General features: G+C 36.8%; 1 protein-coding gene across 1 annotated transcript; it reads right to left on the bottom strand.

Annotated features, from left to right (window-relative positions):
• Positions 1–2,381: 2,381 nt before the first annotated feature.
• Positions 2,382–23,242, bottom strand: MDH1 (malate dehydrogenase 1). The gene is made up of 9 exons (XM_037126263.2): positions 23,133–23,242; positions 14,830–14,928; positions 13,963–14,059; positions 11,266–11,441; positions 9,320–9,442; positions 4,888–5,064; positions 4,238–4,351; positions 3,616–3,705; positions 2,382–2,717 (listed from the first exon to the last, which is right to left on the bottom strand). The coding sequence occupies exons 1-9, from the start codon at positions 23,133–23,135 to the stop codon at positions 2,592–2,594; spliced, it is 1,005 nt and encodes a 334-aa protein (XP_036982158.1). The 5' UTR covers positions 23,136–23,242; the 3' UTR covers positions 2,382–2,591.

Here is a 23,242-nt window from a genome sequence, read left to right as displayed (position 1 = left end):
CTGGAATGTTTTGAACCCAACAACTGGTTTAAAATGTAATGTCTTTTGTCCTGTAATTCACCTATGTGTCATTTGTTCAAGTTTTAATAAAATGACACATTTTATTAAATGCTTATGAAATACCTAGGCTTTTCATAAATATTTTTCATGTTTTTTAATGGCATGATTTCTTGGGCCCAGACTCTTGTTTATGAGGCAGTGCAATGTTTTGTTCTTAGTTAAGGTGACATAAGCAAATAGCATAAGGAAATGCATAAATAAATAAATTTTGCAATGTGAATATTCAAAGAAAGCCATGCTTCTGAAACCCACTTGGTGAGAAATTTCTCCTTTCCTTTTTAAAAAGATTTTATTTTTAGAGAAAGGGGAGGGAGGGACAAGGAAACATCAACCTGTGGTTGTCTCTTGTGTACTCCCCAGCTGGGGACCTGGCCCACAACCCAGGCATGTGCCCTGTTCAGGGAATTGAGCCTGTGACCCTTTGGTTTGCAGGCCGGTGCTCAAACCACTGAGCCACAACCAGTTAGGGCTAAAATTACTTATTTCTGTAACTAATTCACCAGGTCTCTCCAAAGCATACTACTATTTATGTAAATCCCCGATTTTGAAGGATTGGTGTAGTTAATTCACAAAATCAAATTAACAGGACATTTTACACAAATGGATGAGAGAGATGAACACATTTTGGAGATAATTTAGCTTTAGAGATACTGTATCTTCTAGTTGTACCTCCTAGTCCTTAAAACTTTTATACATATGTGCTTTCTTCATATAACATTTAAAAAACTACACATAATTATCTTTATGCTTCCAATCACTCTTCTGAAGATGTTTAACTCATTTCATATCTTCTTTTTGGCTAATATAAAAAGTGGAGAGAAGGTAATGTTGGAGGAAGCCAAGGGTAGAGCGGAGTGTTTCTCCCTCAGCCTTCTAAGTCCTTGTAGCATCCTTTATGGCAGGGTTTTAACAGCAGGGAGGAGCTAGTTGTATAGGTGGTAATATTCAAAGTTCCTTTATATAAAAAAAATTAATCCTATATGAAATTTTATTTTTAATGCATTTAATTAACAGGAGTTACGAAAGCACTTTCCAGTCATGTTTCTTTTCTATTTGTGAAATATATTGGGTTGGCCAAAAAGTCCAATGTTTTTTCCGTGAGATGGCTCTAGTAGTGCTTAGTTGTCTTTAACTTCATTTGAAACAATTTTAAGACTGTATTGTGACAACTGTCATATCAATGTGCATTAAAACAAAACCTTATTAAAATTGGTGAATTTTTGTACAGTCATTTTAATATTGAAGATGGAAGACCCACAACATCTTCTGTGTATTATGCTTTATTTCGAGAAAGGTGAAGACACAACAGAAATGCATAAAGATTTGTGCACTGTATGGAGAAGGTACTGTGACTGACTGACCATGTCAAAAGTGGTTTGTGAAGCTTCTTTGTACTATGGACATTTTGGCCAAATAATTCTTTGCTCTTGAGCTGTCTTATGCATTGGGAGATGTTCAGCAGCACCTCTGGCCTCTACCTGCTAGAAGCCAAAAGCGGGAGATAGCCAACATACTCAAAACATCCAGATTAATCAAGTTATTGGTGAAAATGGAAGGTGTGTCTTTTATTTTATGGAAAAAACTAAATTGACTTTTTAGCTAACCCAACAATACAGGTCATTTAAAATAACATCCAACCAAGTATATGAGCACCCATGAAACACTTTATATTAGGCCCTAAGAGATTTATGGTATTGAGTGTCTATTATGTATAGTGACTTAAGTACAAGGATGAAAGGATGGACAACTCCTGTTCTCATTGATTTTGGGGGAAAAAAGTCTAGTTTTATTTATACATTTTTTAAAACAACATTATGCTTCTAGTAATAAGCTTAGATTGAGAATAGTCCAGCTAGTACAAATTCCTGTGGCACTGACTGGTTATAAAATATAAATGACTCCTTATCTGCTTTAGAGGAATACCTAAAGGGAAGATTTGTTATCTTTTCCTTCTATTTTGAAGATGATTATTCTCATTTCATACAATAGCATTAAACTGTTAAAGGAGTATTATCTGCAACCTTATTTAAAAGCTAGCATTAAAATCAAATTATCCACAAAGCGTGAACTAAACTTTACAATTTCAAAAATAGGATAAATGTTTAATCACCTAATAAAGGTAATGTTTAAAAATATATTCTGGATTAAATTGATTCATTATCAAAGGTAGATTTTCCTATATGCCTTCCCTTGTGACGTTTTCCATTTTAATGCCTTTGTCTGGTTTTACAAAAATCACACCCCCTTCAGCAAGCTGGGAAACATGCAAGTTTTTCTGAATAGAAACAAAATATTAGCTAAAAATTAGAATCTAAGTCATCTTCACTTGAATATATATTTTATTTAGAATGCAACACTAGTAGCATGATGATGAACTTTCACAAATTTGTACCGAGAAGCACACAATCTTTAAAATGTGCTCTGTTTCACATGTGATTTAAGTATAGCATTATTATTTGATACTAGAGTCAAAGACGACATTTAGATTCTTCAGCTTTGGAGTATTTAGTAACTTCACAATGATTGTCTAGTCATGCAGAGGAAAGAAATTCTAAAGCAGTTGTTTTTTCTTCTGTTAGTTCTTTTGCAGTGATATCCATCTTCTCACGTGAGAAATCATTAATAGGGAGACCTTCAACAATCTTCCATGTCTTATTCTGTTTGAAAATAATTGCAAATAAAAAACTTACAACTGAATTAAAATTAATTCTCTAGCAATGAACAACTTAGTCTGAACTTCAATCTAGAGAGTATCTGTTTTAAAGTCAGATTCTAAAGAAACAAATCAAAACCCAGATCTTAACAGATAATTTAGTTTATTTTTAAAAGATATTTGAAAATTAAATTTTTACTAGGGTGACATTTGTTAACAGGATCATATAGGCCTCAAGTGTAGACTTCTATGATATGTGATCTGTTTAGTGCACTGTGTGATCATCTTCTGTCACCATATACTTGGTCCCCTAATTTGGACACAAACTCAATACTTGAATTTAAAACTTATTGAATCTAGGAAAAAATCTTTAAATAAAGATTAATTAGCAACCAAAAAAAACCCTAGTAATAAAGAGCAATAATATTGAGAACTATTGCTTGATTTAGAACAGGGGTGTCAAACTCATTTTCACCAGGGGCCACATCAGCCTCATGGCTGCCTTCAAAGGACCAAATGTAATTTTGACTCTTTAACAGTTAAAGAGTAGTTACATTTATACAGTCCTACAATCACTTTGGCCCTTTGAAGACAACTGCAAGGCTGATATGGCCCCTGGTGAAAATGAGTTTGACACGCCTGATTTAGAAGATACTATTGTAGGTATTCAATTAGAGGCACAGTAACAAAATATGTCTAGTGGGAAGAGTTGAATCTTGCTTTCCAGATTAATTTCAATCTTTCAGTGACCTGAAGTTTTATTTTACATGATTTTAAACCTGAGAAAAATGTCTAATTTAGTAAAGGAACAACTTTCTAGACTAAATTATGTCATTATTAATAAAAATGTACAACTACTTTCCCAGTAGGGGACAGAGGAAAATAACTCTGAAATACCTTACCTTGATTGTAACAGGGAATGAGTAGAGCAGATCATCGGGAACGCCATAGGAGTTGCCATCAGAGATAATACCCATGGACACAAACTCTCCCTGAAAATAATGATTTTTTACATTCTTACGAAGCTTAAGAACTAGTTTATATAACCAACTGACACGTGAACAAACAAAATTAAAATAGGTGACACATTCTTCTCATGTGCATAATTTCATTATTGTGTAAGAAACTGTCACCAGGCACTTCTCTGACACGGTACCTTCCTGGGTATTGTCTCATTCCTCTCTTCCAATACATGTGTGAAGTATGCCAGAGAAACAAAATCCTCTTTTTATAAATGATGAAACTATGGCCCAATAGGCTTTAAGATGAAAAAAAATGTCCCTGCCTGCCATGGGTGCCAGGTGCTTTTTATGTATTATCACCTTATTTAACCCTAATAACCATGTAAAAGATGACAAGACAGCTCAGAATGGTTAGGTAACTTTTCAAGGTTACTCAGCTAACAGGCGGCTGGGCCAGGATGCGAACCTAACCTGCCTGAGTGCTAAGGCTATGTTATTTTCACCTTACAGTATCAGAAGACAAAAGTGAAAGAGTGGCCTGTGCAATTCACTGAGTCCTTACCTCTGGGGTCCCAAACCAGATGTCTCTGATGTGGTCACAGATGGCTTTCGCAGCAGACATCGCACTGGACAGTTTTCGAGCCTTGATGACAGCCGCGCCACGCTGCTGCACCGTCTGGGTGGGGGTAGGTAGAGACAGCCATGTTACCTGATTGTAATAGCTGCATTTTCATCAATTTCAAACTGATCCTAGGGTGAAAGGCTGCAACCATAGCTTAATATCTCCCCTCCAAAATCAGGCAACTACCCGATGTTGGCCTTACTAACCCATTTCAGTTAGAAATCTTTCTTTTTAGAAAACCAGTCTTTTTAGAAAACAGAAAACTATAAATCTCCACAAAAAGTTTACCATATTTCATACAAAGAAATGGGTCTCTGTATAAAGATAACTAGATTTTTTCCACTTTTTCTAGTTTTCTCCACGTAACAACTGATACTGACTACCACACAACAGCTTGTGTCAGAGTGGATCACAAGGCTTACTTAGTATGACCCCAAAATAAAGTATGTAGTCATCAGACGCCTGCAAAAGACCTGCTCTCCTTGTGTCCTTCCCTCCCCTGACTGCTGGTGAACTCTCACATCAGTAATGTGGTGTCTTTCAAGAGCTCTTTATGCTTGGCTATTATAGAGCTACCGGATTTTCCTTACTGTGATGAATTCTCCCTTGAGCCAGCTGTCATCTTTCAGAGCTTCATAAACACCAATTTCCTTTCCTTGCAGTTTCACCTTGGCATGGTTGACATCTGGGTACTGAGTTGAGGAATGGTTTCCCCAGATAATGACATTCTTTACATCATCAGAAGTCACACCAAGTTTAATAGCAATCTAGTTAAAAGGAAAACAAATACACTACTTAGACACATGCTTTTCATTTCAAATCGTGACCTGTTGTTTAAGAGTAGAGACCATCATACAGTTTGTGGTTAACTCATATGGGTTTATCAAATATAAAACACCAAGCAAAAGGTTATATTGCTTGAATATGTACATATGACTCTTTTGTTGTTATTACTTACTTGGAGATGTTGCCTCAGTACTTCAGAGCAATTAGGTATTTAAGTACTTTCTCTACATTTAGGTGAAATTTTTAATTATATATCATATATAAACTAATTTTCAAATAATCCCAAACATGAAATTTTAGAGTTAGAAGGGACTCAGATGAACAAAGTTTGATTGTCCTTATTTTACAGATTAGCAAACCAAAGAAAACAGTTTAAAAATTATATATATAATGCTAAAATTATACCAGATGTAACAATCTCTAGCTGTAGTTTCAAAAAGTACTTTAGGATCCTCAGGCCTTGTGGTCACATAAGCATCAATTACGCTGTATAGAACAGTGGTCACAGAAAGTGCTGCAAAGTTATGTTTTGAAAGATTTACATAAAATAAAATCAGTTTGTTCCTTTTGTGATTTGTCTAGTAAGGTAATGTGCGGAAAAAACATTACGGTTAGTTATGTGTATACTTTGTTTTTAATTAAACAGAAGAATTTTTTTAAAAACATTAAAAAATTTATTTGTAGAGAGAGGGGGAGGAAAAGGGAAAGAGAGAGAAAGATATCAATGTGTGGTTGCCCCTCCTGCACCCGCTGCTGGGGACCTGGCCTGCAACTCAGACATGTGCCCTGACTAAGAATCAAACTGGCAACCCTTTGGTTTGCAGGCTGGCACTAAATCCATTGAACCATACCAGTCAAGGCTGGACAGAATAATTTATGATGAACTAGCAAGAAATATTTCAAAAAAGATTTTTTTTAAAATACTGATTTCAGAGACAGAAAGGAAAGGGGAGAGAAACTCTGATTTGTGTTGCTTCTTGTATGTGCCCTGACTGGAAATTGAACCTGCAACCTTGGCATATGGGGACTACACTCTAACCAATGGAACTACCCAGCCAGGGCCTTAAAAAATAATTTTTAAAAGCTGATGTGTTAGAGGAGTTCTTTCGTGGGTGATGGAACAGTTTTATGTTTTGACTATGGTGGTTATAGTAATCTATATATACAATTAAATGTCACAGTATCATCTTAAAGAAATACAAAAATATAAAAACTGTAGCAGTCTGAGTAACACCAGTTAACAGTGATATGAGCAGTCTAGTCAATTTCCTACTTTTGATAATGCTCTAGAGTTATGTAAGATGGAACCACTGAGGAAAGCCCATAATGGGTACACGGGATTCTCTATACTATTTTTGCAACTTCTTCTGAGCCTATAATTATTTCAACATAAAAAATAAAAATCAAACAAACAAGTCACTTCATTCTAAACTCTGCTTCATCCAGAGTTCTACAAGCATTAACTACGGTATCAGTCTTCACAAATTAAATGGATGGCTGGTTTCTGGGGTACCCAGCTATTGACTTGCTCAGTGGTTGGGGTAGAGTGGTGTGTTGTGCAATGAGTACCATTTTCTGTGTGTGCCATAACCAGAAAGGACTTGAGAAGAACTGTCCTTATTTAGTTGGCACTGTAGAGAAAAAGGAAAAGTTACCTGGGGCAAGTAACCCAAGATGTATATTACCAAGAACTCAGAATATTTTGCTGAATGTCAGCGTCAAGTGCTCTAAGGTAGAGTATAGACATCGTCTCTAGGCCTCTCCTCACTACAGAGCTCTTCCTATTTCCTTTAACCTATTGCCTGCCCACCTGCTCTTCTTGTTCTTTTCATCTCTTGAGCTACTCCATCTCTGTGTGGACAACAAAAGCCAGAACTCTGCAGATGTTGTTTCTGAACGTCATTCGTGTCAAAGCTAGTCTAAATTAACATGTATGCAGGATAGCAGTTTCTCACTCCCTTAGACACTTTCGCGTCTGTCATATAAATCTATTAAGTGATTTTCACTAATTCTCTAGCCATAGCAATTTTCTTCCCCTGATACCAGCTAACTGGTTTCATTGCCAAACTGCCTTGTCAGCAGACACATATGTAAATCTGGTTTGCAAATACACAGGGGAGTTCTGAAGGTGATAAACAATTGCTACGTAGTGAAGTCCTCTGAATTCCAAAACAAATTATATAAGACTAGTAACCACTCAAGTAAGAAAAATTCATCTTTAAGTTTGTTATTTTTTTCACTGGATTAAGGACAAAACTGTTTCTTCAAAAACTTTTAAAAAAGCTGTCACTGTGCCAGACTGGCATGCTGAACACGTACCAAGTGTTAAAGTTTGATGAGATCGTTTCTTACTGCTTTCCTCATTTAGACTTTCACCCCTACAGGGAAAACTCTTTCAGGCACAGGACAAAGTGTCAGGTAGTAAGTAGTACCTCAGGAAGCAGACTTTTCCAATCAAGGAAAAGGTAAAACGCTTCCATCAAGGTCTCAGGTAAAACGGCAAACATGAGTTTGCTGGTATTTGCTGGTACTGTCGTTTTACCTTTCTCCCTGTTGCAATGAAACTAAGTAACCATCTGACAATCCAGAATCTGTAACTGCAAACATCTGTGATATCTTTTCCTAAACTGTTAAATAGTACATGTTCCATAGTACCCAAATTATACAGGCCATACCATTCATGTAGTAGCCAAATCTCCTGCTTCCAGTCATTCAAACACACTCCCATTCCTTCCTAGCCACCAGACTCTAGCTAAATAATAGGGAAAAAGTCCCAGCCATGGTCTTAGTCTTCTCAGGAATTATTTACAATTTAAGTTTGTTACCCAAAGACCTTCTAAATTAACTAGAATATTTAAGGAGGTATTGATGAGGTATAGCTCTTCTCAACTCTTGGATATATTTCTCTTAAGAGTAGCAGCCAACCTTCACTGAGTTTTATAATGTGACAGGCACCATGATAAGGTCTTAACATAGATCTTATCTCATTTAATCCACCTCACTATTCTGAGATGGATACAATTATTATTCCATTTATAGCTTGGATACACTTTCTCAAGATCACAGAGCTAGTAAGTTGAGTTAGGTTACTCGATCCCATTATGTAAGAATACACACAAGGGTTTGGACTTGGCAAAGCTAGGTGGTTCCATCATTTACTAGCTGTGTGATTTTAAGCAGGTTCCCTGACCGTCCTGGGCTTCACGTTTCTTATCTGCAAAATAGTGATAAGAATGAATATTTTATACAGTTACTATAAGAATTAAATGGTAAATCATATGTAAAGCACAGCAGAAGCTTAATGAATGTAAATTATCTTCTCCTTCACTGGGCACTCCAAAGCTGAAAGATGATCAATTCTCAGTGTACAGCAGAGCTCACATTATCTTTTGATTAAAAAATAGCTTTTTTAAAAAACTAAACAAAGCTGTCTTCTCTAGAAGACAGAGAACTAAACCCGTAGACCTATCTAGCAGTGATGACCTGTGGGTAAGGAGAGATGACCAGAAGATCACTAGGGAAAAGGAGAGAGGCTGTTTCAGAACTAGAACTTTGTCATGGCTTCTAAGGGCCGCAGGATCATCTAGATCTGAGAAAGTCTAGGAACTACTACAGAAGAGTGGCACAGTCTTAAATTTTTTTTAACAAGCTGTGGTTAATATATTTATACAACCTTGGTATATATATTTAAGACTCCAAGAGGTACCAAACCTTGACGAAAATGAAAACTTAATTGCTAAACAGTGAAAAGTAGGAAATTTTATGGAAACATGTAGGATATTAAAAAGATATAAAATTAAAAAGAATATAAAATTAACAATAAAAAATCTGAATGATAGCTTAGTTGTAGGGAAAAAGAAAGCAGAACCAACAAAACACATAAAGCTTTAGTCTTTCATTTTATAATATCCTATACATCTGTCAAAAATAAACTCAATTATGTACTATCATGTGAATTATCTATCCTGGTCAGTACTGTAAAACTGCTGTCATAAGAGGACATTAGCAACCACCATTTAATTATCATTAGCAAATGAAATGTACTTGAGAAAATTAAGCAGGAAGTTCAGCTCAGGTCCTTATAAGAGCAGCTTTAAAGACTCCCTAACAAACTGGGATAGCTTCCTACTAAACAACAACAACAACAGCACAACTCAGATTCAGTTACTTTAAAAGTGAGAAAAAAAGATTTTATAAAGCTGAACATTCCCAAGACTTATAAGGCATCTTTCTTACCTGAGCTTTAGCTCGGTTATGATCCAAACGCGTCAAGCAACTGAAGTTCTCCTTGGGGATGGACGGAGCCGACTTAGAGGCAGTCAGACAGTTGGTGTTGGCTGGGTTTCCCACCACAATCACCTACGGTGACCCACCACAGCAGAGTTACAGATCATATACTGCTTAACCAAACTGTCTTAGAATACGACTGACAAATGTATGTAACGTGCAGCATTTGCTTCAAATTTGTGTCAGCTAAATATGTAGTTATTATTGTAAACAGTTGCTAGTAGATTTCTATCTCTGTTCTATGAACTTTCCCCCCTTTGTCAGGGTTTGCTGTGACTACTGAAAACATTTCTTTAATAAAACCACCATTACACATGTAAGTCACTTTTCAGGTAGCGCTGTTTAGGACCTAAATCAAGTATGTCTATTTTGTTTTGTGTCAAAATGGAGAGAGAGCATTTATCTCTTTGTCAATCCCGCCCCTCCAACAAAAAAAACAACCAATAATTTAAGGCTCTATCTCTGAGTTTGATTCATTGATAAAATTTTCCTTCTTATAAAAGTAGTCCAAGAAAGAAATTCTACAAGTAATTTATTTAGTACAATGATTTGTTTTTGTGAGTTGTTTCTCAAGCTTGCCTAATCCTAAGAATTAACTGAGATATTTGCCAAAATATAAATTACCAGGTCCCAACCATTCCATACCTACTGAATTAATCTTTAAGAGAAAGCATTTTAGGTTTTTTAAAAACTGGGGAGCTACAGGATACACTGGATTACAATACAGTATAGAAAAATGTACACATGGACTTCCAAGTTTTAAAAATCTTTAATAAAATGGTAATTTTGAAAACTGAAATATCGAACTTATAGAAAAGCTACAAGCATATTATGGACTAACTCCCACATCTCCCTAACCCCAATTCTCTAATTTGCTCCATCTCTCTCCCTCTCTCCCTGTCTACCCCCACCCCTTAGTTTTTTATTTCTGGCCCACTTGAGAGTAAGCTGCAGACGTGACATCTAATACCCGAGTACTCCACGTCAGTGTGTGTTTCCCAAAAGGTACACTGGGCAAAGGGGCAATTACTGTACAATTACTGTACTAATCACACTGATTACAGTGTGATCAGTATTACAACTAATTTTTTATTAAGAGACCTTTGGATTACTACTCAACTTATCTCTATTATTGTCTGCTAATGATTACAGAAAAAGAAGTTAATTATTTAAAAGGAAGTCCACAGAAAGCAAACAGTCAGATGTCTTGAAGTACTACAACAGAGTATTATAATTGGCAACTTTAAAAATCTTATAACATTTCTTTTACTATTCTTTGAAGTAAAGATACAGAGGTAGAACTATATCAAATTAACAAAACCTCTGACTGGCAAACCTTCTGCTGTGACAAGTAAGTTATAGTTCACTGATATTTAATTGGTAAAAGGAGACTTTACTGCAGTAGCAAGACAAATTTGGGAAATAGCCTGATCATAAAAAGGACAGGAAGTCATACTGACTCAAGACATAGGCATATCACTGTATTGAGAAGTTCTGAGTATTCAGAAGCCACAATCTCCTATTGCTAAGAACACAGCTTACAGCCACCTCCCTCCAGAATCACACATAAATCCCAATGTCTGGACAAATATTCCCACACAGCTTAAAGGCACCAGGAAGTTCTGTGCCTTACGGGTTTACAAACTAATATTAAACTTCCATGTAATAGTAAAAGGCAAAATATTTTCAAGCACCTCTGAATACAGATTTCTATATGTAAGAGGGAAATGCAGGAAGGGAGAGTTTATCAAACAGAACTCTGTATCTGTATTTACTGACTACCGCACAGAACTGGATGGGAGGCGGGCAGAATTTTATTTTTACTTAAATGCTGAAAGCAGGAGTTTCAAATATTGATAATGAAAAACCCCATAAAATACTACTGTACTGGTCACCTTAACTGACTTCTTGGCATATTTCTCCAAGGCTGCACCCTGGGTTTTGAAGATGTTCACATTTGCTTTGAGTAAATCCTTCCTCTCCATGCCATCCCTTCTTGGCATGGAGCCCACAAGAACGGCTACATCCAGGTCTTTGAAGGCAACTTCTTCCTTATCTGTTGCGATGACATCTGCGAGCAATATAGCAATAAATATACAGAGATACTTAAACACCAAAGTTCTTTTTCATATGGAATCTACCCAGTAACTCCTTCGCTTTGTAGCAAATGTTTACTTTTACATATCACATTGATAAAAGTCTTAAGGTCATAAGAAAGACAAATTATGAATTCAACAATAACATGGGCAGGAATGTCAGTATATTTATTCTGCTTTTCCTATTTTAGTAATTATCTCAATTTCAAAAACTCTCTGCCTTTTATCTTTTATAGTCAGATATGACACAAAGATATAATGTGACACTTTCAAGGCAACATTTGCTATTCAGGTTAATAACCAGAGATAACGCAAAAGAGAAATTAATTCACCTAACCTTTAAGTTACAATTAGTTTAAAAGTATTAAAGTAATTAAAAAGTCCATGACCAGTGTCATAGACTGAATGTTTGTGTCTCCCACAAAATTTATATGTTGTAACTAATCCCCAATATGATGGTATAAAGAGGTGGGGTCTTTGGGAGGTGATCAGCTCACGAGGGTGAAACCCTCATGAATGGGATTAGTGCCCTGAGGGCTGCCGCATCCCTTTCACCAAGTGAGGACATAGTGAGAAGATGGCCATAGATGAACCAAGAACTGGGCTCCCACCAGACACCCAATCTGCTGGCTCTTTGATTTCTGACTTTCCAGCCTCCAGACCTGTGAGAAATTAAGTTTCTGCTGTTTATAAACCACTCAGTCCATGGTATTTTTGTTAATACAGTTCACGTGGACTAAGACAACCAGGATTTGGCATAATTACTTTTTTATTTGGTTTCCGTGACGGTTGTTGTTGGTGGCCGCAATCCTGAGCACCCTGAAAATTTTTAGATCAGTGAACTTTTGTGACAGTCAGGCTGCTATAAGCCCCCAATGGGTATATGTAGGATGACCAATTGGACAAAAAAAGCCATCTTATTCCCAGCAATACATTCTTATGTGCTGAACATTCCCTTCCCTCTCATACTCACAGGTGACCAAGGACAAGCTGCCTATAACCTGGGCAGAAGAAACTCACCACAGAGAGGAATAAAGATGGGAAAAAGCAGCAGAGGAAGTTGATTTGGAAATGGGTGAAGTGAGGGAGCCAGCCGAATAGCTTGGGCAGGGCAATGTATTCTCTTATATAACTGTGCATCGAAATGATTTAGCTGGCAATATCCCTTCTAGTAAATGTTTACTGAACATGTATTGGGTTGGCCAAAAAGTTTGTTTAGTTTTTCTGTAAGATGGCTCTAGTAGTATTTAATTGTCTTTAACTTCATTTGAAACAATTTTGTGAGACTATATTGTTATGGCTGTCATATCATCATGCATTTAAAAAAACTTGTCAAAAGTAATGAATTTTTGTGTAGCCATTTCAATACTGAAGATGGAAGAAAACAGGCAATGTTTTGACATACTATATTATTTCAAGAAAGGTAAAAATGCAACTGAAGTGAAAAAAAATTTGTGCAGTGTATGGAGAAGGTGCTGGGACGGATTAAACAAGTCAAAAATGGTTGGTGAAGTTTCATGCTGTTTCTTGCTGGACAATGCTCCACAGTTGGGTAGACCAGTTGAAGCTGACAGCGATCAGTCGAGACTGGCTGAGAACAATCAACATTACACCATGCAGGAGATAGCCAGCATCCGTAAAATATCAAAATCAATAAAATTACTGGTGAAAATGAAAAATGTCTTTTAATTTATAGATGAAACAATACAAACTTTTTGGCCAACCCAATATGTGAATTTTGAGCATGGTTTCTCTTGGATATACATTTTCCCAACTTCTAGGATAGTATTATTAATTAAATTCTTATCAAGAAAGAGATCATGATAAAGGTATAGTTAAATAAAAATATTCAAGTTAGTTTATAACTTGACCTCATATTTTAATAAGCCTTTCAATCAAATTAAAGATTTCTGTCTTATATTTATATAATAGTTCAACAGTTCTCAAAGGTTCTTATCAGAACTCTGGCGGGCTTTTTCAAAGTATGTAGTATGACAATTTACACTGTATCTCAACCAGATGACTGGCAGATGGGATACAACTGTCTATATATGAGGGAACAACCCACTTCCACCCTCAGGGCAGCATATGCTCTGGAAGACATCATTTAGAGTTAAAAAAGTTCTCCATTACAAGATGCCACTATTACTATTTAAATAGACTTTAAGCAACAACACAGTGTAGACAATCTCAGGTGCATAACCCATTGCGATACTATACTAATCCAGTAAAATAGATTATATATAAGCATGCTGGGTAAAAGTAGTTACTTTACACTGGCTTTCTTGCTTTTACCCTTCTTTATTCTCCACACATGATTACCTTTATTTACTTCTGGTATAGTACAGCTTACCCAATGGTTGTAGTTCAAAATACAAAAACAAACTACTTCTATGAAATAATTTCTAATGGACAGGTGAACAAAAATCTGAAATTTATTTTTTGAAAGACATAAAGTGCTATAAAAATCACTCTCTTTTCCACTCTCTAAATTACCTTTCAGGAGGGGAAGGGCGCAGTCCTGCAATTCCATTAGGACACCATCCAGGACACCCATCATGGGAGTGATATCCAACAGCACAAGAATGATAGGCTGCAAAATAAATATCAAGGACAACATCTGTCAGTGTCAGTTATGTCATTTAGTCACAAAAAAGTCCTTTTAAGAGTTTGCTTATTTGGAGTGTGTATGTCTGTAACTCTCATCATTCAAAATTATTTTAGTTCAAGTATTTTTAACATGGCACTGCTCTTAGAAAAATGAATGCTATAAAATCAGAAGTAGTTGCTAACAGATGCAGTAAGAGAAATCACTATTACTGAATTGTAAGGAAGTACCTGGAATATCAAATTGAAGTTACATGGCACCTATAGCTGTGTATCTGTTTGGAGTTCATGGAAAGCTAAGCACATTATTAGTGGTGAAAGAAGAATCTGATATCCATGGATGAACAAAATGGATAAATGAATACTTTAGAAAAGAATTTTAATGTACATTAATCAAACCTGCTGGAATCGAGGGTGTCTGCTTGAAACTGGGAAGTAGATTTACCTGTCTGTTTTGGGTCTAAAGACCATTTACAAACAATAAAGTGCTGATGGAGCAACTTACTCTCCTTGACAGTTACTGTCTTTAGTGAATACCTTCCACTGACTGACACCTGCTGGCTGCACCAAATCAACTAAGTACATGATCTGCAAAGCATTTTTAATGCCTGGAGGGATGCTTCCATTGATAGCAGTGTGCCCAATACATTTACTGGAATTACCCATTCCTTCACCATTAAAACATTTCTTTGCAACTAAACACAAGGTTTTATTGACAATATTCTTACTTTAAGGTTTATAGACAGTTGCCCCTACCTGGTCTTTACCAAAGACAGATCCATTTCCAATACTGTACAGCAGTGAATATGCAATTTGACCAGCTGCTCCAGTCACAAGGACTCTGATTGGCTCAGGCTGTAATGACAGGGACCAATTAACATTTTATTAAAAAGTGTTATTTTACCCTAAAGATATTCAGGAGTATCTCTATATTAAGACATTTAAAAGTTAATGTAAAATTTGAAAGTCTCTTTGTGTGTGGCTTAGTAGAAAACTAACATCGCAGACTTGTCCCAGTAAATACAGTATGCACAAATTAGGCAACTTCCGGAAAATGTGTCCTTTTGCTGCATATTTATGTGATATTTCTTAACTCTTACTATTATACTGGATTTGCTTATCTAATCTCATTTGTCTTTTAAAGGATATTTTACCACTAAAATAGGCCTAACAAAGTTGAGGTGCATTAAGTGATACAACTCCTGACAGCCAACAGAACGCTACAAATCCTCTTATGCAAATCCCCCCACTCCCATCTGCTCCAGAATCTTTTACACCAGGAAGAGGAGTGACAGTGGTTAAATTTTTCCATATACAGTAAGCCTGAAAGTTTTAATAAAATCATGAATCATGATTCAACCTAACTACTTGGAGGAGAAAAGTAATCCTTTATTTTTATTATTTTAAATGGTAGTGTTTTTAAGATTTTATTTATTTTTAGAGGGTAAGGGAGGAAAAAAAGCATTAACATGCAAGAGAAACATCGATCAGTTGCTTCCTGTACAAGCCCCAACCAGGAATGGCCTGCAACCCAGGTATGTGCCCTGACCAGGAATCAAACCAGTGACCTTTTGCTCTGCAAAAGTGACCATTTGGATGACAAACAACTCAGCCACACTGGATAGGGCAAGCCTTTATTTTTAGAGAAAAATGAGGAAATGTCAATATTTGTAATATAATACATTTTAGCATTAAATAATAAACATTAAATAATAAATAACAAGAGCAACATGTAGTGACAACTGACAACCCGATTCCAGGGGAAATTAGTTTTAAAAGTAGGAGGAAGGGAGACCCAAGATGGCAGAAGAGTAACTGGAATCTAATTAACCTCTTCCCAGGACCAATCTGGAATTACAATTTAACTGTAGAGAAATCATCCAGAATAACCAACTGAACACTAGCTGGAGAGAAACCTTATAACCAAGGACAGACAAAAGAACCCCCTTCACAAGACTGGTAGCGAGTGTGAAGAAGACGCAAGAGGGATGGCTGGGCTTCCACAGGTGGCAACTGAAGTTCTGGAGGGGTATTTCACCAGCTGGGGGGGGTTTGCCCATGAGAAGTGCTGGCTCTAAACCCCAAGGTGGGCTCCCCAGCCCACAGCTCCAGAGCTGGAAAGGAACCCTGATAATATCCAGCTGTGAAATGCATCAGGGTTTATGTCTGCCAGGGAGACAGCTGGAGACAGAGAACCTCTTAAAGAGCCAATGCACAAAATTTCATTTGTAGCCACTTACAGTGGGCTCTAGCACAGGGACAGAAGAGTGGACTAGAGGCACTTGAGAACAGTCTGGAGTTGGTGGCTCTGGGGAGAGAAGTGGAGGAACGGCCAAGAGGATCCCTGTGCTGAGTCATCCCCCACACTGCAGAGGCCATCTCTCTCAGGCAAAGAACTCCTCTGTGAATGGCATCAGGCTGAGGGGAAGCAAGCCTCTCTTGCAGGAACTACTCTAACCCACCCTGTGGAGCTTAAGCTGGGCTGCTGACTATAGCTTTATTAGTTTAATTGATCAGTTTAACAACTAAGGCAGAAAATGCAAAGCAGCAGCCAAAATGGGAAGACAAAGAAACAGACCCCAAATGAAAGAACAAGAGAATGCTCCAGAAGAAGAAATAAATGAAATGGAGACATGCAATTTATCAGACAGGGAGTTTAGAGTTATGGTTATAAGGATACTCAATAGCATGAAAAAAGACAGAAACCGTAAAAAAAAAAAAAAAAAAAAAGACTAGTCAAATAAAGAATCCAATTATCTGAAATAATAAACTGTAAGGAATAAACAGGAGGTTAGATGAAGCATATGATCAAATTAGTGATTTGGAAGACAAGGTGAAAAAAAAAAAAAAACACCCAGGCAGAACAATAAAAAGAAAAAAGTTTTAAAAAGGGAGGAGAGCTTAAGAAACATTTTGGACAAAATGAAGCATTAACAATATCCACATCACGGAAATACCCACAGGAGTAAAGTGAGCAAGGAATCGAGAATTTATTTGAAGAAGTAATGCGCAAAAAATTCCCGAATCTGGCCCTGGCTGGTGTAGCTCAGTGGATTGAGCGCGGGCCTGCGAACCACAGGATTGCGGTTCGATTCCCAGTCAGGGCACACGCCTGGGTTGCAGACCGGTTCCCTGCAGGCCAGTTCCCAGCAGGGGACGCACAAAAGGCAACCATACATTGATGTTTCTCTCCCTCTCTCCTTTCCCCCCTTCCCCTCTAAAGATAAATAAATAAAATCTTAAAAAAAAAAAAAATTCCCCGAATCTGGTGAAGGAAAAAGATACACAAGTCCAGGAAGCTCAGAGTACACAAACAATCTAACTTCATACTTAAAAGAACTTTAAAAGGAACAACAAACAAAGCCCAAAGTGGGTAGAAGGAAGAAAATAATAAAGATCAGAGCATAAATAAAAGAAATAGAGTCTAAAAAAATGATTAGAAAGATCAAGGAAGACAAGAGCTAGTTCTTTGAAAAGATAAACAAGATTGATAAACCTTTAACTAGACACATCTAGAAAAAAAAAAGGACCCAAATAAACATTATCATAAATGAAAGAGGGGAAATAACGACACCAAAGAAATACAAAAGATTGTAAGAAAATATTATGAACAACTATATACCAACAAACTGGACAATCTGGATGAAGTGGATAAATTCCTAGACTCATAAAATTTTCCAAAACTAAATCAGAAAGAATCAGAGTATCTAAATAGACAGATTACTCCTAGTGAAACTGAAACAGTAATCATAAAATTTCAAATAAACTAAAGCCCTGGACCAGATGGCTTCACAGGTGAATTTTACCAAACATTCCAAGAATACCTCTCCTTCTCAAACTATTTCGCAAAATTCAAGAGGAGGGAAGTCTCCCAAACTCATTTTGAGGCCAGCATTACCCTAATTCCAAAACCAGATAAAGACATTACAAAGAAAGAAAATCATAGGCCAATATCCCTGATGAACACAGATGCTAAAATCCTCAAAAAGCTATGCATCAAAATCCTAATGAGCAATGCATCAAAAAGAGCATACACAATGATCAGGTAGGACTTACTTTGGGAATGCACAGTACAACATTCGCAAATCAATAAATATGATTCATCACATAAACAAAATAAAGGATAAAAATCACATATCAATAAATACACAAAAAGCATGTGATAAAGTCAAGCACTCACTTATGATAAAAACTCACAGCAAAGTGGGGAAAGAGGGAATATAGCTAAACATAATAAAGACCATATAAGACAAACCCACTGCCGGCATCATACTCAACAGGCAAAAACTGAAAGTGTTCCCCTTAAGATCGGGAAGAAGACAGGGATGTCTCCTTTCATTTCTCTTATTCAACACAGTACTGGAATCCTAGCCACAGCAGTCAAACAAGAATAAAAGGCATCCAAATTGGAAAGAAGTAAAACTGTTTTTATTTGCAAATGGCATGATACTGTACATCGAGAACCCAAAAGATTCCATCAAGAAACTAGCAGGTGATAAATGAATTCAGCAAAGTAGCAGGATAAAACTTAATATCCAGACATCAGTTGCATTTTTATATGCCAGTAAGGAACAGAAAAAGGAAATTAAGAAAGCAATCCTATTCATGATTGCTTCAAAAAGAATAAAATACCCAGGAATAAACCTAACCAAGAATGTAAAAGACCTATACTTGGAAAATTGTAAGACACTGAAGAGAGTAGAAGCATATATCATGTTCATGTATAGGAAGAATGAACATAATCAAAATGTCCGTATTACCCAAAGCAACCTGTAGATTCAATGCAATTCTTATCAAGGTTCCAATGACATTTCACAGAACTAAAACAAATATTTCAAAAATTTACATGGAACCACAAAAGACCCACCATATCAACAGCAATCCTGAGAAAGAAGAACAAAATTGCGGTAACCACACTATACTATAAGGCCATAATAATCAAAACAGCATGGTACTGGCATAAAAAATGAACATATAGATTAACGGAACAGAAGAGAGGGCCCAGAAATAAACCCACATCTTTATAGATAATAAACATTCGACAGAGGAAGCAAGCACATACAATTGATTAAAGATAGTTTATTCAATAAATGGTGTTGGGAAAATTGGAGATACATGTATAAAATGAAACTAGACCATCTTCTTAACACACAAGAATAAATTCAAAATGGACAAAAGACTTAACTGTTAGACTTGAAACCATAGAAGAAAACACAGACAGCAAAATCTCGAGACACTGCTGATTGCAATATTTTATTGGATACATCTCCCCAGGAAAGGGAAACAAAAGAAAAAATAAACAAACGGGTCTATATCAAATTAAAAATTTTTGCACAGCAAAGGAAATCATCAACAAAATAAAAAGACAACCCATAGAATGGGAGAATATATTTGCTGATACATCTGGTAAGTGGTTAATACCCAAAATTTACAAAGACCTTAAAAAACTCAACACCCAAAAAACAAACAACTGAATTTAAAAAATGGCCATGTAAAATTATATGGCCTTTACATACTTTAAATTTTGTCATTTCCCCCTCTTCCTTTGGAGTAGGTGAGAAAAGGGGAATAGAGGAAATTACTTTCTTCCTCTTTAGAATGCAAACCTCTTAATGACAGGGGTTTGTCTATTTTATTTATTATTGCATCCCACCTGCCAAGAACAGTTCCCTGCACATATTGGAATTCGGAGTACCTGGATTTTGTAAAATTACTACCAAAAACCTGGAAATGTAAAAAGAATTATTTGGAAACAAACATAACATACTTCAAAAATTGTTTAAAATATTTTACTAAGATACACTTTGAATAATAGAAAATTGGAAAGTTAATGACCATTATAGTTCCTATTATAGTAAGCAAAATTATTTTGTCACTAGTTCCAATGATATAGTCTTATAAATCAATAGATGAACTGTTATCTCACTTTATTCCTTAAGCAATATGCCATTCACTGAACCTCTATGTATCTGGCACTATATTTCAGGCCCAACGGCTAGAGAGGCAGTAGACTGGAGTAAAGGTACGGCCTCTAAAACTAGACTCCTGAATTTATATTCTGACGCCACAACTCCTCAGGTGTGTTTTATGTTCCTGGGCAAATTACCTAACTCCTCTGTATTCAGTTTCCCTACAGTAAAATGGAGATAATAGCAGCTACCTAACAAATAAGGTAGTTTTAAGGATTGAAGAGGTAACATACAAAGCATTAAGAACAGTGTGTAGCAAGTACTGTAATTACAGATGTTACCAAAGAATTTTTCTAAGATTATTATAGCCTGTGGCTTTCTATTTACATGTCTGTTACTTTCCATTAGACTGTGAACCACACCCCTCCCCATAACTCCACACCAGTTGAGTTCAGACTGTGAACTGAGAGCAGTTCACCTTCAACTCAGATTTACAACCCATATAGCACTCAGCAAATATGTGTTGAGTGAATGAAAACAAGAACTAAGAAAACTATGAACACATGCTACTTCAATGTAAAGCAAGCTGGGATAAGAAACGAGGGGGAATACCATTATCTATAAAGCTTAGCCTCCCAGAAAGTCAGGTAGATGGTTATAACAGAATAATGCAGTCAATTTTAGTCATTAATTTTAGCTACTAAAAAATGTGTTCAGTTTCACAGTCCTTAGGGAAGGGTCTGTGGCCAACTAATGAACAACAACTAATTCTATCTCAGCAGTTTCCTTCTTCTGTATCTTTGAGCAACTTATTTTCACAGGCAGGTAATTCCATCTAGTTAAGAGCAGCATGAAGCCTAGTTAGTGTCTGAATGTTTGATGATGAAAAGCGAAAGAATAAACTGTGTATTTGGTTCTTTCTGCTCTTTGGAACATTGCAGTTGAAAAGCAGGAGGGTGGGAGTTTCCTGCTGACTTTCACAATGTTACAGTGTGAAGACAGGTTACTATTCTTTGCTTAGATATCTGGGCAGTCTGCCAAGATCCAAAGAAGACATGTCTTTGCTCTTTGCAGGGCACTAATGACCTTCTTATAGATGCAGGCTGTCTTGAACATGTGATCAAGTCTCAGCTGTAATGCCTGAACCTAATTGTTCCTTCTGTTATTCTACAGAAAGACCCATGTATTCCTTTTATTATTTTTAATTTATATATATTTCTGTAACATAAAAGACAAACAGTATTGTTCAGAATACTTGCTGTTACTCCCTACAGAAGGACACAAAAAATTCCCTCCTTTAAAAAACTGCTTTGAATAGCTTACCAGAAGATGGCTCTTTTCTAACCCTGTGATTGCTTATACATCCTTTTGAGAAGGTAAAGAGATTCTGAGTCATGTGAGAATTTGCTGTCAGTTCTGGCACACTGACAGGATGACTGGTCCTCATAAAGGTCTCTGTCTTACCTGGTGCTCAGTGACCTTCCAGGGCTGAGGCCTGGCTCAATCTACCATATAGCAAATCAATACAAGAATGGAGCCCAGGATCTCTCTGACCTTGGGACAATCATTTGATTCACCAGGCTATGTTTCAAGATTAGGGAAAATAATCTCCAAATTCCCATTCTAGAATTTCAGTATTCTGAATTGCAAGGAATAGTTATGAGGTAATATAAATACTGATAACACACTTTAATTTATATTTGCAGAATGAGCTTTCGACTTCATCCAGAAACTCAGATACTAAAAATAAATTTTCTTAGTGACTTGATAAGTGCCTGTATGATACAATATGATAAATAGAGTGTAGTATGACCCTTGGGGGCAAACTGTTATGTGACCTTGAGCAAGTCACATTCTCCTTGGGTTTCAATAAACTCAATTTTAAGATAATAAGTGGGGAAATTTGTCAAGATAATTTTTGACAAAAAGTCACTTTGACAAAAGGTCTCATCAGTTATAAAACTATAAAGTCTGCAGGTCTCTGATAATAAATGCCTCTGCTTTCTTACTAAGATTAGGTCAGGAACCACTGAAACCATAATTTACATGATTAAATACATTCTCTGATGAAATCAGTAAGAAATCTAGGTTTAATTGAGAATTAGTAGCTGTCCCCACTGGTTTCCTTATAATGAAGGTAGATGGAGTAATGCCCTCACTTTTGTTCAGGTTCTGGAAAATTTCCAATCTATTCAAATATTTTCCCACACTGCCCACCCATTTCAACATTTTTCCCAGGACAAATAGTCTCAACTGTAAATACAAGTACTGAAGCAATTTTTCAGTCTGATGTCAAATGTCACCTTCAAACTGCGGGCAGATCATTCCTACGTCAGAGTTCCCTTACCATCCCCCCCTTCTGCTTTCAGCCGAGACAGGATGTGGTAATCTAGGTATCCAGACCTTCTTGACAAGATGGTTCCAGTGTGTAACATTTAAAAGTAGTGGGGAGCGGGATGGGTGGAGGTGGAAGAGGGTAAAAGGGGGATAAATGGGCATGGAAAAACACAATAATTAAAAGACAAAATAAAAAATTAAAAGTAGTGGTTCTAGATTTCAAAACATACAGATCAGTAAAGACTACATGCACTAGTTATTTGGCTGCTGATGCTGTCACTACCACACGTCCTGGCACTACCAAAGTTCAATGAGTGGGTTTTAAATGGCATTAAATCAGATATGGCTGAAACACGTCTCCGGAAAAGGTATATCGTAATCTGGAGCAAACTGGTAAACACTATCTTTACAGTTGAGGGCCTTCTGCTTTCAAGAGCTTTGTGACAAAAGAGCTTAAACACACTGTGGGCATAAGAGGAGAAAAAAAGGTTAGGACCCCTTCCCCCAACCCCCATATTAAACCCCATATCGTGCTTTGGAGAAATTCTACAGCTTCCTATTTTTATATCTCAGCCATGCAGCAGAACTGAGATCGCGCCTTCCCAGAAGCAGATTTCTCTACAGTCCTTCTAAGAACCCCCTTCCCAATTACTAGGTCACTGCGATAGTTCCCAGAAAATAAGTCGGAGCTTTCCAAAGGGCGAGAAGCGCAGTGTCTGGCACAGCTGACCTCCAAGAGTCCTTCAAGCGCAAGGAACCCCACATAAGGCAGTGAAGACCAGATGTGGGCAAGATCCAGGGGCCCACACTCACCATGATTCGGAACTGCGCGGAGAATTACGGCCCCTGCAAAACGAACCTCAGGGATCAGGTCACCTCTACGGTGGAGCCACTGGGGGAGGGCCCTCGCTATTTGAGAGAAA

The sequence above is a fragment of the Artibeus jamaicensis genome, unplaced genomic scaffold, assembly GCF_021234435.1.
Source record: "Artibeus jamaicensis isolate MK-2021 breed Jamaican fruit bat unplaced genomic scaffold, CSHL_Jam_final contig_465, whole genome shotgun sequence".
NCBI classification, from domain to species: domain Eukaryota; kingdom Metazoa; phylum Chordata; class Mammalia; order Chiroptera; family Phyllostomidae; genus Artibeus; species Artibeus jamaicensis.
This window is presented reverse-complemented; position numbering and strand designations above follow the sequence as displayed.

Coding starts and splice junctions, on each gene's coding strand:
- MDH1 (XM_037126263.2), bottom strand. Junction 14,060..14,829: donor CTGTCTTTGGTAAAGACCAG/GTAGGGGCAACT, acceptor TTTATTTTGCAG/CCTATCATTCTTGTGCTGTT. Junction 3,706..4,237: donor TCTGGTTTGGGACCCCAGAG/GTAAGGACTCAG, acceptor CATTATTTTCAG/GGAGAGTTTGTGTCCATGGG.